General features: G+C 39.5%; 1 protein-coding gene across 4 annotated transcripts in view; it reads left to right on the top strand.

Moving 5' to 3' along the window:
* The window catches only part of IL22RA2 (interleukin 22 receptor subunit alpha 2), a 32575-nt gene extending 20680 nt beyond the window's left edge, over window positions 1-11895 (top strand). For 2 of the 4 annotated variants that reach the window (XR_009495861.1, XR_009495859.1), the window contains 2 exons: window positions 3161-3284; window positions 4605-4694. Coding sequence is in view for 1 of the 4 variants with exons in the window: in XM_010808623.4 (XP_010806925.1) it covers window positions 4605-4771; window positions 5979-6128 (317 nt within the window). In the remaining 3 variants the exon portion in view is untranslated. Of the gene's footprint in view, window positions 1-3160; window positions 3285-4604; window positions 4772-5978 lie in introns of those variants that run through there. The other 2 variants (XM_010808623.4, XR_009495860.1) reach the window with 2 other exon arrangements.
* Window positions 11896-13350: the final 1455 nt, after the last annotated feature.

The raw sequence follows: 13350 nt of genomic DNA, 5'->3' as shown, positions 1-13350 counted from the left end.
GACTCTTTGTGACCACATGTACTGTAGCCCACCCGGCTCCTCTGCCATGGGGATTCTCTAGGCAAGAATACTGGAGTGGGTTGCCATGCCCTCCTCCAGGGGATCTTCCCAAACTAGGGATCAAGTCCAGATCTCCCACACTGCAGGCAGATTCTTTACAGTCTGAAACACCAGGGAAGCCCATAAATACTGGAGTGGGTAGTCTATCCCTTCTCCAGGGGATCTTCCCAACCTAGGAATTGAACCGGGGTCTCCTGCATTGCAGGCGGATTCCTTACCAGCTGAGCTACCAGGAAGCCCTATACATATCATACTGGCCTACAAAACTGACTCATGCTTCTCATCTTTCAAGTGATAGGCAGGAGGTCTATGGTCACCAGAATTCGGAGCATGAAAACCATAAACAAAATTAAATATCAACCACTTTGCATGATTAAAATGTAAACAAACAAGAATTCCTTCTTCAAGCAATCGGGCAAAGTTTCCAACATAGTTGAAAAGTGAATTAACATTTTTTTTGGTTACAAATTAAAATGAATCCCCCTTTTCTAAGAGGCTTAGAAATTCTGAATATATTATACCACATTCTCTTAACTCTGTAGACGAAAGGGAAAGAAAAGGAAGGAAATCCCCAGGTGCCAAAACAAAGAAGCTAGAAACCAGAGAAGAAACAAAGTGAAGTTCCACTGCCCTGAGGACATTTGCCCAATTTAGTAACTAGCAGTAACTGGACCCTGGGAGGGGAAACAGCCCTTCCCTGAACAGAAGACAATGTCATAGCCAGCACAGCGTGGGGAGTGTACTTCCAAAATATCTTGCCCCCACACAGGGCTACACTCTCAATAAAAGTGCAGGAAAAAGCCCTTTAGAGAAACAAAGAAAGGTGTACAGTTTCAGTCTTGACTGTTAGGAATCAAATGTTTCCTAAATTCAGAACATTTTGAGATTCAAATACATACAACCTTCATGTTCCAGAAAATACCACTTTGAGGCTGTACCAGGCTGACGGTGCCATGGGATACCTTGCAGAAGCAAATGCTCAGACCCAAGTTCAGAAGCAGCACTACCGAGATGAGGTCATGTGATCTGTGTCCATGGTGCCATTCAGTAGAGTACCCACTGTCTTTTTAATGAAGGAGACTGGATCAATTGGAAAAATAAGAAATCTTGGTCCCCTACATCCCTCATTTTCAAAATCAAGTATGGCGAAATGAAAACAGTAAAACTTGGCAACTACAGACTGTGGGCCAAATTTGACCTACTTCTGTTTCTGTAAAATCTCATTTTATTGGAGCAAAGTCACCCCCATTCATTTACACTTTGTGACTGCTTTCAGTCATCAATGGTAAAGTCAATCAGTTACAACGAGACATATATGGCTCATGTATGTGTGTGCATGCCCAGTCACTTCAGTCATGTCTGACTCTTTGGGACCTTATGGATTATGTAGCCTGCCAGACTCCTCTGTCTATAGGTTTCTTGAGGCAAGAATACTGGAGTGGGTTGCCAAGCCCTCCTCCAGGGGATCTTCCCAATCCAGAGGTTGACCCCACATCTCTTATGTCTACTGCACTGGCAGGCAGGTTCTTTACTTACTGAGACAGCTGGGAAGCCCCATATACAGCCCACAAAGCCTAAATATGTATTATCTGGCCCTTTACAGAGAACTTTTGCTGATTTCTATAAAATAACATGGGAATCCCTGATGGCTCAGGGAAATCCCAAGGACAGAGGAGCCTGGTGGGCTACAGTCCATGGGGTTGCAAGAGTTGGACACAACTTCAGCAACTAAACCAACACTGTAAAATAACATGGAAGAATATTTTTATGATTTGGAGATAGGTAGACCCCCAAAAGTACTAATGAAGAAGGAAATGACTGATAAATTGGACTACACTAAAATTATGAACTTCTGATTATTAAAATATAACATTAAAATAATGAAAATGCAAGCCACAGAGATATAGTATTCACAATGCCTGTTTTTGAAAAAGGACTATGTCCAGAATGTACAAAGAACTTTTACACATCAATAACAAGGGGCAAAAGACTTGAACAGTCTTTTCACAAAAGGGAACATTCAAATGGCCAATAAACATGAAATTCCACTAGTCAGCAGGAAATGCAACTTAAAAACACAATTAACTGGTACTACACACTTACTAGAATGACCAAAATTAAACTTTTTAAAATATAATAATGTCAAGTGAAAAACAGAATCTTTCATATACTGCTGGTGGGAGTAAAAATGGTGTATTTACTGTGGGGAAAATGTAAGTATTTATAAAAGTTAAACATATATAAACTCTATCACCCAGAAATTTCAGCCTTAGTTATAGTCCCAATGAAATGCTTGTTTCCCAAACTACATACAAAAGAATGTTCATTAAACTTTACTCAGAATATCCAAAAACTAAAAACAAACTAAGAGTCTGTGAATAACACAATGGATGAACTGTGTTATTCATACAGTTAAATACCACACAGCAATCAAAAAAACAAATTCTTGACACATGCATCATGGATGGATATGTACGCGTTCGACTGCCAGGGCCACCATAGCCAAGTACTACAGGCTAGGTGGCTCGAACAAGTTTATTTTCCTATAGTTGTGGAGGCTAGACATCCAAGATCAGGTATCCAGAGGTTTGGTTTCTTCTGAAGCCATTCTCCTTGACCACCTCACTCACTGTGGCCTTGCATGGTCATCCCTCTGTATTCAGTCTTATAAGGATTCCAGTCATTGGATCAGGGATCACCCATATGACTTCATTTTATCTTAACTGTGTGTGTTTTTTTAAGATCCTGTCTCCAAATACAGTCATACCCCGAGGTGCTAGGGTTAGGACTTCAACCTATGAGTCTGAGGTGGGGCATAATTCAGCCCATAATTATATACATACAAATAAAAGTGAAAGAGTGAAACAAGCCAGACAAAAAAGTGTACATTGCATGATTCCAAAAACAAATGCACATGGCAATAAAAGCTAGGACAATTGTGGTTATTCTCTGGGGTTAAGTCATTGGAGAAAACATGGAGTTTTCTGGGGTGCTGGTAATGTCCTTGTTCTTGTCTGGGTGGTATCTGTACATGGTGTTTATCTGTAAAGATTTGTTTAGCCATATTGTCATGATTTATTTGTCTGCATCTATCTTATAGGTTGATTTTTTTAAAAGTTTATTTAAAGTTTAAAACTTCAAACCAAAGCAACAAAAATGAGTACCAGCTTTCAACATGTGTTCACAATAAAAACACAAGGAAGCAGATCAACACGAGCAAGTTTGTAAGAAACAAGCACTTGGCTGGACCAGCGCTTTAAGGATTTGTATTATTGAAAGCAGATAATAAAATAAATAAGTTTAAAGAAATAATAGAGGAGAATAAAAACATAATCAAAGGACAAAATATTACTAAGACCAAATAGACTGGAAAGTACTCAAATAGAACTCATAGAAATAAAAAAATATAATCAATTAAATTAAAACTTCGATTTTAAGAGGAGTTAAAGATCAGTTTTGGAGAAGGAAAGGGCAACCCACTCCAGTATTCTTGCCTGGAGAATCCCATGGACAGAGGAGCCTTGTGGGCTACAGTCTATGGGGTCACAGAGAGTCGGACACGACTGAAGCGACTTAGCACGCACACACGCAAAGATCAGTTTAGAAATGCTGTTGTTGTTCAGTTGCCAACTAGTCTCCAACTCTTAAATCAATGGACTAGAAGACAGCTCTGAAGAAACCATTCAAAATACTGAGAAAAAGAGATGGAAAAATAAAAAAGAACTTAAGACATGGAAAAATCAAATAAGAAATAGTGACAGATACTAAACTGAAATTCTAGAATAAAAACATATGTATCCCGATCTCTATATCAATTTATCTATCTATAAATCTATTGATCATGGCTTATTTTCAAGAATTATAAAAGATAGAAATCTACAAACTAAAAACACATAATGAATGCCAAATAAGAAAACAACAACAAAATCAATTAATGAATTAATTCATTTATAATTACTAAATGAATTTAACTTGCTAAATTAAATTAAACTGACCTTAAACCCTGCCCCCAAATAGTTAATCTGGGGGAAATTAAAGTGACAGTTTATTTGGTTTTCTTTCCTAGTTAATGATCATCTGATTATTGACACCAAAATTCAAGAAACAAAAATTCTCTCTCAATCCTTCTCCAGCTACTCCATACTATATAACATAGTTCCATTGAAATAATGTTATGCAAACAAGTCTTCGAATGATTTTAATGCTGCTTTGAAATTCTACCTCTTTAAGGACCTACAAAATATTTGCCTTATGCTAAGAATATTCACCCAAATAACTTTTTATAGTTCATTTTCTGAAACAATCACTGCAGGCTGTGGAAGTGATTGATAAATGTCCTCTTAAAGCTGATTCAGAATACATCAGTCTTTGCAAATAAAAAATCATCTTCAAAGAAACTTCTCAGATATTTATATTTTGAGTGTCACCAGTATCCCTCCCTGATGACTTTTGCCTGATCCCTGAATTTAATAATGATCTGTTATTATGTGTTCATGGGAAATATTACATTTTGAGTGATTTGTCAAAATTTCCTATTCTTTCAGCAAAAATAGATCCTCCAGTCATGAATATAACCCACGTTAATGGATCTTTGTTAGTAAATCTCCATGCTCCCAACTTACCATACAGAGACCAAGAAGGGGAAAATGTGTCAATGGAATACTATGAGCTAGTATATCGAGTCTTCATATTTAACAATTCACTGGAAAAGGTAAGTTCAGATAGATAAATTTGGTATTTTTTCTTCTGTTTAAGTAACATTCTAGCCGTGAAACAGGTCCTGTCTTTTGCTACTCTACCCCTTCTCATTTTTCCTTATCTTTTTCTAGTTCCTTCTCCCTTTCACCCTCATTGATAAGCAATTGATGGTTACCATCACCATCAGAATTGCGTGCACACTTGCACCTTTTTAATCTCTCAGTTGGTTTCCATTTGATCGTCCCTGTATATCTAAAGATTGATATTAACAATATTCAGTTCCATTTGATGGTCACAAATATTCATTTTTATGGAATCTTTACACACTTTTAAGTGGCTTTTGGATCAGAGCATTACATATTTGTGCCAATTTTGCTATGATATTATAATTTCCCATTGGTGCCTTTATTTAGGTCTGGTGGTCAACTAAATGTTCCCCTTTTTGATATCCATCTAAGACAGGGTTCTTTTGGCTATAAAAACAACAGAAACCCATTCAAACTGGTTCAAATAGGAAAGTGGAAAGGAGAGGATTTTTCGGAGAAGGCAATGGCACCCCACTCCAGTACTCTTGCCTGGAAAATCCCATGGACAGAAGAGCCTGGTGGTCTGCAGTCCATGGGGTCACTAAGAGTCAGACACAACTGAGCAACTTCACTTTCACTCTTCACTTTCATACACTGGAGAAGGAAATGGCAACCCACTCCAGTGTTCTTGCTTGGAGAGTCCCAGGGATGCGGGAGCCTGGTGGGCTGCCATCTATGGGGTCGCACAGAGTCAGACACAACTGAAGCGACTTAGCAGCAGCAGCAGCAGCAAAGATCAATCTTAAGGCAGCTGGAAGCAAGAAATAAAGTGTGGCCAGGCTTTATAATGACTGGGAAGGAGAACTGGAGAAGTAAGTCACATATCTACAGCTGTCTCCAAGTCTACTCCATTCTCCTCACTGCACAGTTCAAATTCTTAAAAAAGAGACTCTGACCACTGGGGCAATCAATGGACATCACTCACGAAGGAGTCATGTGGTTCCTCCACAGCCACGTGACCTGTCCCTTTCTCAGTCTGAGAACTAGGACTCGGGAGATGGAGGATGTGTCTGGGAGGTAGCTCTACAGCCCACTACTACTGTGGTCATGAACAACTTAGTTTTATCAAAAATAGAGCAAGCCAATGACTTACTGAAAACTGTTTATCATCTCATTTTTCCCCCTTGTGTGCAGGAGCAAAAGGTGTATGAAGGAGCTCACAGAGTTGTTGAAATTAAAGTTACCTCACCTCACACTGGTTACTGTGTAGTGGCTGAGTTATACCAGCCCATGTTAGACAGAAAAAGTCAGAGAAGCCGAGAGAGATGCATGGAAACTCCTTGAAGTACTCTGCAGAGTGCAATTCAAAGCTCTCTGAGAATGAGACGATTTGTTTTGAAGAATCTTATTGAAAGCCATTCTTATATTTTCTTTTTTTTTAAATTGAAGTATAGGTGATTTACAATGTTACAATGTTAGTTTTTATATTTTCTTAACACAGTGTTCACCATTATACTTCAGGGACTTTATTTAATAGTTCTTTCTTCTTTTATGTTTTATTTGTAAATTAAAAATAAGAAGTACCTCTCTCCCCCACCCCCAAAATCATCAGAATTTAAAAAGTTAGAAAAAAAGGACTCTCTGAAATACAGAATTTTGTTTACATTTCTAACATCTCTAACACAATCTCCATTCTTCCAAGTCTGCTAAATAAAAACTAAAGAACCAAAGAGGTGTAGGCATTTTAAAAAAAATATTCTTGAATAAATCTTTAAAAATAGTTTTACAAACAAGTGATCCAGATATAATTCTTTTTCAGTCTCTATTGACAGTTAATGTGACATAGGTAATTCAACTTTAACAAAAGTGGAATTTTTATGTGAAGAAGTATTTTCCCATATGTTTTTATTTTATACGAATATACTCCAAAGACATTCATTTTCCATTATATAATATTCCTACTTAATGAACCAATATTTTATTTTAAGTTCTACCCTATGTAAATAAGAATGGTATTTTAAAAAAGCTTCTCACAGTCTCTGGATTAGTATCTGAATAGTTTATCAACAATAACATCTAAACACCAAAGAACGCCTACTCAATACAACTTCCCTCATTTAGCACATACTCACATTAATATTCGGAGAAGGCAATGGCAACCCAATCCAGTACTCTTGCCTGGAAAATCCCATGGATGGAGTGGCCTGGTAGGCTGCAGTCCATGGGGTCGCTAGGAGTCGGACACAACTGAAGTGACTTAGCAGCAGCAGCAGCAGCACATTAATATTTTTTTTCTGTTTTTGTTTTGATTTTTAATACTGCCTGAGAAGACTATATCCTTATTCTCAAAATCAGGTATAATAATTTTCAGCAACAAGTTAAAAAATAATGCCTAACTCTAAACTACACCACACTCATTACCCAGCCCTTCCAGTGAAGGGTCTCCTGCCAGTGGGATCTTCATTATCTCTACATACAAGGATCTTTTGAATGACAGTTTGACTGGGGACATGGGAGATGGCTGGGGACCAGGTAGAGAGGTTGGCTTGCAGCTGAAAGCATAGCATGGGTGGTGGGTTTATTGGGAAAAGGAGCTGGTGCTGATAGAGATTGTAGGGCCATTAAAGACCCCCAACAACCTTCTAACAGCTCCATGTCCCCAGTGAGTAAAGATCTATGACCTTGGGCTCAAGTGGCCTTCCTCACTTGGGGCTCAGCCTTGCATATGTGTTTAAGGTTGTCTTTCTTGTGAAACAATATGAATTGGAGAACCTTTATACAATTTCTCATAAACATTGTTCAAACTGTGACAAAAGTATAGAGTTTCTGGTTTTACACAGTTACATGTATGCATGCATGCTCAGTTGCTCAGTTGTGTCTGACTCTTTGCAACCCCGCTGGACTGTAGCCCACCAGGCTCCTCCCTCCATGGAATTTTCCAGGCAAGAATACCGGATTGGGTTGCCATTTCCTACTCCGGGGGATCTTCCTGACCCAGAGATTGAACCCATGTCTCCTGAGTCTCCTACATTGGCAGGCAGAGTCTTTACCACTGAGCCACCTAGACAATAATAAACATTAAAAAGTATTCAGAAATGCAAGGAGGGAGATAGTAAGAGAGAAAGAGCTAGAGAATTAGCCTTACTGCTTTTCTATAAAGTTATAAAAAGCGAATTTGAGCATACGTCTCAAAACGTCTCAAAACTAAAGTTACTTTAATCTGTGTTTTTGAATTATGCTTTTCTGGGGGGCTTACTGTCCTTTTCAGGGGCAATTAACAGCAATGGGATGGGTTGGGAGTAAGGATTATACATGGCCAACAGCATTTAAGTTTCTGAAGTTCAATAGTCCTAACGTCTGGCTTAAAAAAGTTATGGTTGCCTCATGAACGTTATTAGCTAGAATCAAGTTTTGTTTCATGTTTGCTATACTTTGTTTTTGCTTTCATACTTAGCCATATGGCTTGGGCATTCTTAAGCAACTATAAAATACGTTGTAACAAAGATATGTCATATTCTTCATTGTATTCGGAATATATTGTTACACTATTTCAATCAATAAACTTTTTTATAATCTTGTCTCTGTATTAATTCCTTCACAGTTATAAAAAACACCTCCATACACAAAAAGAATGTAGGTAGTCTTAACATTGAACATTATGTACAAACTAACTTCATTTCTTTTGCTCAGTGCTCAGTTGCTCAATCGTGTCTGACTCTTTGTGACCCCCTGGACTGTAGCCCTCCAGGCTCCTCTGTCCATGGAATTTTCCAGGCAAGAATACTGGAGTGAGTTGCCATTTCCTGCTCCAGGGGGATCTTCCTGACCCAGGGACTGAACCCACACCTCTTGTGTCTTCTGCACTGGCAGGTGGATTCTTTTCCACTGAGCCAGCCTCCTTTTAATTCCATGGGCCTGCCCAAGACACTCATTGTGATGCCAATTTAGCAGAGTCAGAACTGCTATCCTCCTCCACCTGGAGTGGCCATTCTTTGCCCTGGAAGGAGGCATTACACTAACTCATAGCATTTCCCAGTCTGGGGATCAAAGTAACAGTTCAGACACGCGTCATACAACAGAGTCAGCACTCCCTTGTCCTCTTCCACACTCACGTCTTCTTTATATTGAGCACTCAAGGTTCTAGAAGAATCCTGATGCTGCTCTGCTGGCTGTTGACTGGGAGGAGCAATCAGTGGGCTCAGCATACTTAACCAGTCCCTGTTATGTTGGAGGGTCTCCTGCGGAGACATGAGTCAGCAGCAACTCACCTCGGGGACAGCAGCACCAGCAGCAGCAATGCTGGGAGGTGCCCCTGGGCACGAGCCCTCCCAGAGATTGCCAACAATTCCATTATAGAGCCTGTAGACTTCAGGGCTCAATAAATCTATTTTTTAAATGAATTTTTATTGGAATATAGTTACTTTACCAAGTTGTGTTAGTTTCTACTTATAGCAAAATGAGTCAACTATATATATATCCCTTTCAATAAATCTTCTAATTTTTTTGCTTTGCATTTTGAAGTATCTATTATTTGGGTTTTTGAAGGATAGACTTGTGAAGCCTGTCAGATGAAATCCTAATTAGACTTGCTAGACCCACACTAAGTTCCAGCCAGAACGGAGCAGAGTTGAGCAGGACTTGAGGCATTCATTGATCTTGAAAAAGAAAAGTGAAAGTCTTAGTTGCTCAGTCATGTCCCACTCTTTGCGAACCCATGCACTGTAGCCCACCAGACTCCCCTGTCCATGGAATTCTCCAGGAGTGGGTTGCCATTTCCTTCTCCAGGGGATATTTCCAACCCAGGATTGAATCCCAGTCTCCTGAATTGGAGGCAGATTCCTTATCATCTGAGCCACTAGGGTAGCTTATCACTGATCTGGCCCTACGATCAAATGGCAATTCCACATTTACAGGTTCTCAGGCCAAAAACTCTGGAGCCATCTTTTTTTCCCCTGTTTCAGTCACATTCCATATTCAATCTGTCAGTAAATTCTCTTGGATCTAAACTCCAAAATACAACATTTCTCACAACTACCTTATTCCAGGCCAACAGCCTTTCTCATCTGGATGATTTCTAGAGCCACCTGGCTAGTCTTCCTCTTTGCTCCTGCCTCGCTCTCGTCTGGTCTCAGCAGGATAGCCGGGTGATCTTCTAAATGTAAATTAGATCATGTCACTCTTCTGCTCCTAATCCTCCAGTGTCTCCCCATCTCATAAAGGTAAAAAAAACAACCAAAGTTCTTCTCATGGTCCCCAAGACCCTGGATGATCTAATTTCTTAGCTCATAATCTCTCAGACCTCATTTCCTGATTTCAGCTATTCTCACTCTGCTCCAATACACTGACTCTGCTACTTGGCCCTAGAATGAAAATGCTCTTGCCCCGAGGCCTCTATACCAGCTGCTTCATGGAGAGCAGTGCTAGAAAGCCATAGGCTCATGCCATCACCTCTAGCAAGTATTTACTGGAACGTTGCCTTACCACTCAGGTTTCCCTCATCATTCAGTCTAAAGTTGCAAACTACCCATTACAATTCTCTCTGCTCCTCATTTTCCCCCACAGCACTTAAACCATTTGATGCACTGTAGTTTACTTATTTGTCTTGTTAATTGTTTATCTTTCCCTCCTCCACTAGGGCTCTCATTTTGTTTTGTTTGGTTTTGTTCCCACAGCTGTCTCTTCGTTCTCTAGAACAGAACCAATGCACGGCAGATGTTCAATTCATATTTGCCAGATAATTTAATGAAACAAGAGTAGAACCACTAAGATCATGGGAGAAGTGGTGAGGAGGACAGGAGGGGGAGCTTTTCTTATCATTTTGTACAAGCTGCTGCCTATTCTTCTCCATAAGTTAGTGTGAGAGAGCAAGCCACTCTTGACAAAGTTGTAATAATGGAGATAAGCAGAGAACAGCTTGAGGGCAGCTCTGAGCAGAGAGCTCTCCTAGAGTAATTGTTTCTTCTTCCAACTCAACTGTCATTTCGTAGGCATTGTTTGTTCTCCTTGGATAGTGGTCAAGCCCAGAAGTCCCATCCCAGATTTTCTTTAAAAGGATGGAGGGAGAGACATTGGGAATGTGAAAAGGGCATGCCCACTTTGATGAGGAGGAATTTTAGAGAGTGTTCTCAAAATAGGGTTGAGGTAAGAGTTCATGGCATAAATTCATTTCTAGGATGGGTTCTCATAGGACAACAACCCAAGATCAAGCTTGGGATTATTTGTATGAGTTCTATGGAGCTTCCCAGGTGGCATTAGTGGTAAAGAATCTGCCTGTCAATGCAGGAGATGCAGAAGACACTGGTTCTATCCCTGGGTCCAGAAGATTCCCTAGAGTAGAAAACGGCAATCCACCCCAGTATTCTTGCCTGGAAAATTTCATGGACAGGGAAGCCTGGCAGGCTACAGTCCATGGGGCCTCAGAGTCGGACATGACTAAGTGACTAAGCACACACATGAGTTTTATGATATAAAACATGAGTTTTATGACATCCTTAGCAATGGCTTTTTTGCCAGAAAAAAAAACTATTCAGAGGATATTTGGATTGTTTTCAATTAATACTTGATTTATGAGAATGACAAATTCAAATCCCTTATTATTCTTTATTTCTCAGTTCAACTTATAAACCTTATTACTCTGTTTATAAATCTGGCAATCTTTAAATAATCACTTTTAAGAGGGCTTTTACAATTTAAGTGAATTATTCTCTATATTTATAAATTTAATATATTCCATATTCTTTTGACTATCTCAATTGTATAACACAAAGTTTTCAAAAACTGTAAGAGATCTGATAGTTTACTCCAATTAGAAGCACCAAATTAGCTTGTCAATATTTTTTCAATGCTGACAGCAGATATGAGACTCCTGGGTCAGAGACAAAGAGCTTTAACACTCATGGCAATAACATGACACAGAGTATCATCATTTTGCATCAGTTCACTGTTCAATAGGTCTGGGTTAGAACCCAGATATAATATGACAACTAAATTGAATGTGATATCCTAAATGGGATCAAGAAACAGAAAAAAAAAGGACATTAAGTTAAAATTAAGGATTTCTGAATAAAGCATGGACTTTAATTAATAATAAGGTATCATGATTGGGTCATTCATTATGACAAGTATATATTACCAACATCAGATAATAATAAGGGAAATTAGGTGTAGGTATATGGGAAACCTCTGTACTATCTTCATAATTTTTTTGTAAGTTCAAAACTATTTTTAAAGAGTTTCTAAAGTTCAGTAGATAAAAAGTATTAAATAATAGAACATATTGTACTTGAATATTGAAAACACTGTGAAAATTGTAGTCAATGACTAAAGTTCAGAACACTGGTTTTGCACTTACCAAGAATGTGTGAACTAGCTGCTGAACACTCACTCATCCTCACCACTGTGATGTAAGAAGATGTGTGATCTAACCGCATTAGTGTCCACCAGTAGGTTACAATTTCAGATGACTCTTAGGCAGCACTAATTAGAATTCGTTCATCAACCACCCTGAGAATGAGCAGAGACTAACCACCGAAAGCAGAGCTGAAACTTCTCCAAGGCTGAAGCATGTCTTTCTCTGGAGGGAACTGGGGCTCCTTGGTTTCTGGGTTCTCAGGGGATTTCTTAGGTGGGGAGTCACTGGTAACACCAGGCTCTGGTTTACCACAGGGACGTGGCTCTCCAGAAGATTTTGTCTTTCAGCAATCTCCTTGGTAAACATGATTCCTTATTTGCACAGGCAAGACCTCACTCTGGAGGTAGAGAGAGTTAAGGACCACACTCAATGATGCGCCATCCCCAGTGGCTCCCTACCTTCTGTCATCTCACCCTGTTCACAATCATCTAGGGATTGCGGTACTGTCCTTCCATCAGCACTCAAGGTCCCAACATGAGAGAAGAGAGTATCAACATTTCTCATCTGTAAAATCGAGGACAACAGGAAAGGGCTGGTCTAAGCCAGTGGTCTGGAACTTTAGCCTATGTGAGAATCTCTGGAGGGCTTGTTACAATGCAAGTCAGTGGGTTCCCCTCCAGGGTTTCTACTCAACAGAGGGTCAATAATTGACACTTCCAACAAGTCCCTGATGATACTGATGCTCCTGGTTGGAAAGACATTCTTTGAGTACCACTGGCTTAAATGATCTTGAGGACATCTTTCTACTTTCATGTTTATTGAATTCATGTATCTCAGACTCAAGTGATCATAAAAATCACCTGGGACTTTGGTTAAATATACAGATCAGCAGACTCCTCCGCAAACCTTCTGACTCAGAATCACCAGGAGAGCACCCCAAGTGATTCTTAAGATCAGAGGAGTTAAAAATATTCACTACATAAAAACTCAGGGTGCCATCAGTGAAGGTAGTGTTAGGTTGGAGTAGGGCATGGTGGGAAGATCACAGGACATCAAGGACATCAAGGACAGCACACAGCCCCAGAAGAAATGGCTAAAGCTGAAGGAGGGGGTGAGAAGGAATTGTCAGGGACACGGTTAAATAAATTATGTATAGCTCTAATACTCTACAGTCCATGGATCTAATCATAGTCACTTATATTTACCTAATGTCTT

The sequence above is a fragment of the Bos taurus genome, chromosome 9, assembly GCF_002263795.3.
Source record: "Bos taurus isolate L1 Dominette 01449 registration number 42190680 breed Hereford chromosome 9, ARS-UCD2.0, whole genome shotgun sequence".
NCBI lineage: Eukaryota > Metazoa > Chordata > Mammalia > Artiodactyla > Bovidae > Bos > Bos taurus.
This window is presented reverse-complemented; position numbering and strand designations above follow the sequence as displayed.